General features: G+C 38.3%; 1 protein-coding gene across 1 annotated transcript; it reads right to left on the bottom strand.

The window, feature by feature from the left end:
* Window positions 1–2,461: 2,461 nt before the first annotated feature.
* LOC139863577 (uncharacterized) lies at window positions 2,462–3,709 on the bottom strand. Its single transcript, XM_071852197.1, has one exon. The coding sequence runs from the start codon at window positions 3,707–3,709 to the stop codon at window positions 2,462–2,464; it is 1,248 nt and encodes a 415-aa protein (XP_071708298.1).
* Between the last annotated feature and the right edge of the window lie 2,489 nt (window positions 3,710–6,198).

Here is a 6,198-nt window from a genome sequence, read left to right on the forward strand (position 1 = left end):
ATGCGACCGCATGGATCTTGTGCCTTCTGGCCATGCGATCGCATGGCAACTTTTTACAGCTCAGGATCTTTTGTTTTTTATTTGCCGACGGTTTTATTATATAATATAATATATATATAATTTTAATAATTAATTATATATTATATTATATTCATGTGCATAGTTGACTTGTAATTTTTAGTCCGTTGCGTCGCGCGTTGAGAGTTGACTCTGGTCCCGGTTTCGGATTTTTGAACGTCCTTTCGTACTATTTAATATCTTGTACTTTGCGTTTTGCGGCTTGTACTCTTGTAACTTTTAGACGTTTCTCATCAATAATTTGAACTACTTTGATTGTACTTTGTACTTTTTAGCTTTTTGGTCGTTTGCGTCTTCAAATCGTCGAATCTGTCTTTTGTCTTCACCTTTTATTATTTAAACGAATATCACTTGTAAATAGAACAATTACAACTAAAAGCTTGTCTTTCTTGAGGGATAATGCTATGAAATATATGTTCGTTTTTAGCATTATCAGTAGGCCAAAAGAAACCTGAGTCGCGTACTTTGTACCCGGTTTTCTTTATTCCATAGTGTCCTCCACATGCAAAAGTATGGGAATGAGCTAGTATGTCGTTATGCTCGTCTTCCACTACACATCTCCTTATGATTTGGTCGGGTCCAATTCGGTAAAGAGCCGGGTCCTCCCAAATGTAATGCTTAACTTTGAGAAAAAATAATCTCTCTTGTTCTTGTTCTAATGCTCCGATACTTTTTTAGTCACCAAATATTTAACAATATGAGCAAAACACGGTACCTGCACAACACTAAACAAACACTCGTTCGGGAAATACTCCTGGATCGGCTTAGCAGGGTCAAATAGTGGCAGGGGTATCCTAGACAAACGGTCCGCCACCACATTCTCTACACCCTTCTTATCCCTTATTTCCAATTCTTGCAACAATAAGATCCACCTAATTAATCTAGGCTTGGTCTCCTTTTTCTCTAATAAATGTCTTAAGGCACTATGGTATGAGAAAACAACTACCTTAGATCCCCACAAATATGATCTAAACTTGTCTAAGGCAAATACTACCGCTAATAACTTCTTCTCGGTTGTGGTGTAGTTCACTTGGGCATCCGAAAATGTCTTACTAGCATAGTATATAACAACCGGTTTCCTATCAACCATTTACCCCAAAGCAGCCCCAGCTGCGTAATCACTTGCATCACACATGATTTCAAATGGTTTGGTCCAATTGGGTGATTGCAAAATGGGTGCCTCGGTCAACTTACGCTTAAGGGTACTAAAGGCCTCCTTACATTGGTCATCAAAGTCAAACGGTGCATCTTTTAACAACAAGTTGCACAATGGTTTAGAAATTGCACTGAAATCTTTGATAAACCTACGATAGAATCCCGCATGTCCCAAAAATGACCTCACCCCCTTGACATTAGTCGGTGATGGCAACGTTGAAATTAGTTGCACCTTGGCCCTATCTACTTCAAATCCCCGTTCTGACACGATGTGTCCTAAAACCACCCCTTCCTTTACCATAAAATGGCTCTTTTCCCAACTAAGGACGAGATTGGTCTCGGTACATCATTTTAAAACCTTTTCCAACATTTTTAGACACAATTCAAAAGACTTGCCAAAGATTGAGAAATCATCCATGAAAATTTCTAAAGACTCGCCTATTAACTCTGAAAAAATACTCATCATACACATTTGAAAAGTAGCAGGTGCATTACAAAAACCAAAAGGCATTCTTCTAAACGCATAAATTCCATATGGACAAGTAAAAGTTGTTTTTTCTTGGTCATTATGATTGATAGGTATTTGGTTGTATCCTGAATACCCATACAAAAAACAGTAAAACTTTTGACCCGACAACTTCTCAATGATTTGGTCAATAAAAGGCAAGGGAAAATGGTCTTTTGAAGTTGCGACATTTAACTTCCTATAATCAATACATACCCGCCAACCCGTCACGGGACGAGTTGTGATCTTTTCTCCTTCCTCGGTTTCCATAACTGTGATTCCAGCTTTCTTTGACACAGTTTGAGTGGGACTCACCCACTGACTATCCGAAATAGGGAAGATAATCCCAGCATCCAACCACTTAAGAACCTCTTTCTTTACAACCTCCTGCATGTTCGGGTTTAACCGTCGTTGAGTGTCACGAGAATATTTAACCTCAGTATCTGTCACTAAATGATGCATACACACTGAGGGAATTATCCCTTTCAAATCAGCTATTGTCCATCCCACTGTAGCCTTGTACTTATTGAGCACCTCCATTAAAGCTTGTTCCTGCACACCTGTCAAATCTGAAGCAATAATAACTGGCAAATTGCCATTAGTGCCCAGGAATGCATACTTTAAATGGGATGGTAACGGTTTAAGCTCAAGGGTTGGTGGTGACTCTAACGAAGGTTTCGTATTGATATCTATGGACTTGGGTGATGGCTCATATTTATGAGTCTAAGGTGGTAACCTAGAGTCCATTGTACTTGCTATGGCCAACTCAGCCGCCTTAACTTCCTTACACTCAATGTCATCCTCATCACCTAGGCTAAATACTTCCTCCACATCATTTGTTATCAAATGGGAAGCATGTTTCTCCACTTGCTCATCAACTATGTCTACTTGGTAGCATGCATGGACATATGGGGCATAAAGAGAATTAAAGATATTAATCCACATTTTTCTATTTCCAAATGATATGTCCATGGCACCTGTTCTACAGTTTATATAGGCATTTATGATGGCCAAAAATGGGTGCCCCAAGATTATCGTAGGTTGGGCATCTCTATTCATAGGTTCAATATCCATCACTACAAAGTCAACCGGGTAATAGAAATCCTCCACTTTTACTATCACATCTTCTAACATTCCCCTAGGCATTTTGATTGATTGGTCCGCTAGTTGAATAATTATGTCAGTTCTTTTCATTAAACCTAGTTTAAATCGGTCAACTAGACAAAAGGGTAAGATATTAATGCTAGCTCCTAGGTCCAATAACGCATTTTTCACATTCACGTTTCCTACAGTCACCGCTATTAATGGGGTCCCTAGGTCCTTAAACTTAGGTGGGAGTGTACCCGAGACAACCACACTTAGGTGCTCGGTTAACTCCACCTTCTTGTGTAAAGTCACCCTTTGCTTCCTCTTTTGAGTGCAAAGGTCTTTCAAAAACTTAGCGTAGGACGGGACTTGCTTTATAGCATCGAGAAGGGGCAAATTAATCTTAAGCTGTTTAAATGTTTCCCACATGTCCTCTGGTTGTGGTCCCTTCTTCCCATAAGGGAATTGGTTCGGGGACTCTAAGGCCTTGGAAAATGGAACGGTTTTTGGTTCCGTATCCAATTTCCCAATTTCGTTAATGATGGGTTCTTTATTTTCCACCCCCTTCCCAAGGTCTTTATTTTCACTTACCTCATCCTCCTCATCGAGAACGATAGGAGACTTACGTGCATCACGTTGAGCTACCTCTTTCTCACCAACCTTGTTGTCATACTTCTTTCCACTACGCAAGGTGCCTACCATGTTTACACTATGTCCTTTGCCCGAGTCCTTATGATTTGAATTTAACACTGTATAACTCGGAATGGTACCGGGCTCTCGATTTCCCTTACTCTCCGCTACATTACCAATTTCTTTAGCTAATGCACCAATAGACTTGTTTTGCACCTCCACTATTTTGCGCATTTCGGAAATAAATGTGTCCATCTTGGCATCCTAGCTCGATGGTTGATTGGGTGGAGTATTGTTTTGATTCTGGTTTTGATTTTAATTTTGGCTTTGATTTTGGTAATTGTTTTGGCTTTGGTTTTGGTTATTGGGATAAGAGTTTTGGTAATTTCTTTAGTAGTTTCCTTGGTTTTGAAAGTTGTTTTCGTGTTGGAAGTTGTTTTGAGGTCTTGGTTGGGTTCCTTGATTGTTAGCATTTAAAGCGTTGTTGTTGCTCCAACTAAAATTTGGATGATTTCTCCATCCCGAATTATACGTGTTGGAGTATGGATCAAATCTCATTCCCTGAACCTCATTAACCTGTTCTTCCATTATCTATTGATTCACCGGTGGGATCCCACTCCTACACCCATGTGCAAAATGAGAAGGATCTCCACAAATCTCACAAACTTCCTGAACCTGCGAAACATTACAAGCAAGACCCTGGTTTGGGTTGTTAAATATAAGCATTTTTAAATCATCTAGTTCTTGCTCAAGGTTCCTTGATGAACCGCCCGAGTTGGACACGTGATTCACTCAGGATGTGCTAGGTTGTTTCCTATTAACCGAAGCTTGGGTTTTCCGACCCTTGCTTAATTGGTCAAAGAAGGTCCACTCGTCCTCACTAGTTTGTGTTAGGAACGCCCCACCACTAGCCGCCAAAAGGAATTGTCTATTTTGAGAATCTAGACTATCATAAAAAACCTTGACTAATTCCCATTTTGGTATCTCATGGTGTGGGTACGCCCTAAGTAATTCCTTGAAATGCATCATTTTTAGATAGCCTAATTACTCTACTTTAGATAGATGTCGAAGGGCCGATCAAAAATAGCCTAATTACTCTACTTTATATAGGGTAAGTAGGATTCATTCCACGGGAAGTTATGGTTAACTAGCAAGCAATTTCAAGATTGGTTTGTTTGTGATTAACTAAGATTAACTAAAGTAAAAACTAAATTAACAATTACTAAGGGAGTACAAACTTTGAGTATTTAAGAGCATAAATAATGAACTAAATGAAAAGGTTGTAATCAATTGGATGAAAGCCTTTATTCCTTTACAATCCCAATTATGCATGCACTAGTTCAACAAATCCTTATGCTATTAAATTATCAACTAAACCTTATAGACAAGACTTCTTCAGTTTTCCAATTTATGATTATATTGGGTACGAAAAATGCTACTTACACACGTTGTCTTTATCCCTATACTAAATTATAACTAGGTTAGATTAAGCACAAGATTTTAAATAACAATCACTTGTCTTGCAACAATCAATAACTTTCAAACTTGCATTAATTGATAATTCAAAAGATTCAATGAAATTATAAACCAAAATACATAAGGATTACAAAATCAAGAATCACATAAATAAATGAAGAACTAAGCATACAATAATTGTTCATGCAAGGAAAAAGTAAAAGAGACTATCCAAACATGTTGGTGATGATGATCATGGTTGTTTCTTGAAGTTGCATGATCAACACTACTTGAATCCTAACTTGAATCTTTGATTGATGATGATAGATGATGTGATTTTGTGTGTTTTTAGCTCCCAAAACTGATGAGAAAGGTATTTAATTCGTAGCCTAGAGTTCCATATATATAGGAATGAAGTAGAGTATTCCCCAAGTGGAAAATCCCTCAAATTTGGCCTCAAATTTTATCCAAAAATAGTAATTGCAGCCAGACCGCAAAAACAGCCGCAAAAATGCGCCCAAATTAGCCTGACCCAACTTCAATTTTACCCAGCCGCAAAAACAACTGCAAAACAGCCGTAATTTGCGCCTGGGACTGATTTTTCTCCTTTTTCTCATTTAAACCTCGTATTTCTCATTTTTGATCCAAATCGCTACCCATTATGAAAACCTTGTAAAATAACTTTTTAAACCTCGAATACACACGTAAAATTCACCTCTTAATATCGAACATGATCTGCATTTATGAACCGATCAGTTTTGCTAGCGTAATAGATTGGATTGAAATGCTTATCTTTCCGTTGTCCTACTACAGTTCCAACTGCGAAATCACTAGCGTCACACATGATTTCAAAGGGTAAACTCCAATCAGGAGCTACCATGATGGGTGCATGTGTGAGCTGTTCCTTCAGATAGTTGAACACTTGAATACATTCTTCATTGAAGATAAACGGAACTTCCTTTCCGAGGAGATGAGTAATAGGTAGTGTGACCTTTGAAAAATCTTTGATAAAACGTCGGTAGAATCCGGCGTGTCTAAGGAAACTCCTCACTGCTTTTACTATGGTAGGTTCTGGAAGTTTGGTTATGGTTTCAATCATAACCTTATCGACTTCTATTCCTGACTTTGATATCTTATGTCCTAAAAGTATTCCTTCTTTTACCTTGAAGTGACATTTTTTCCAATTCAGAACTAAGTTTGAATCTTCACACCGGGTGAGCATCTTGTCAAGGTTAGAAAGGCATGACTTAAAGGTACTATCGAAGACAGAGAAGTCATCCATGAAGACT

Source organism: Rutidosis leptorrhynchoides, chromosome 8 (genome assembly GCF_046630445.1).
Source record: "Rutidosis leptorrhynchoides isolate AG116_Rl617_1_P2 chromosome 8, CSIRO_AGI_Rlap_v1, whole genome shotgun sequence".
Taxonomy (NCBI): Eukaryota; Viridiplantae; Streptophyta; class Magnoliopsida; order Asterales; family Asteraceae; genus Rutidosis; species Rutidosis leptorrhynchoides.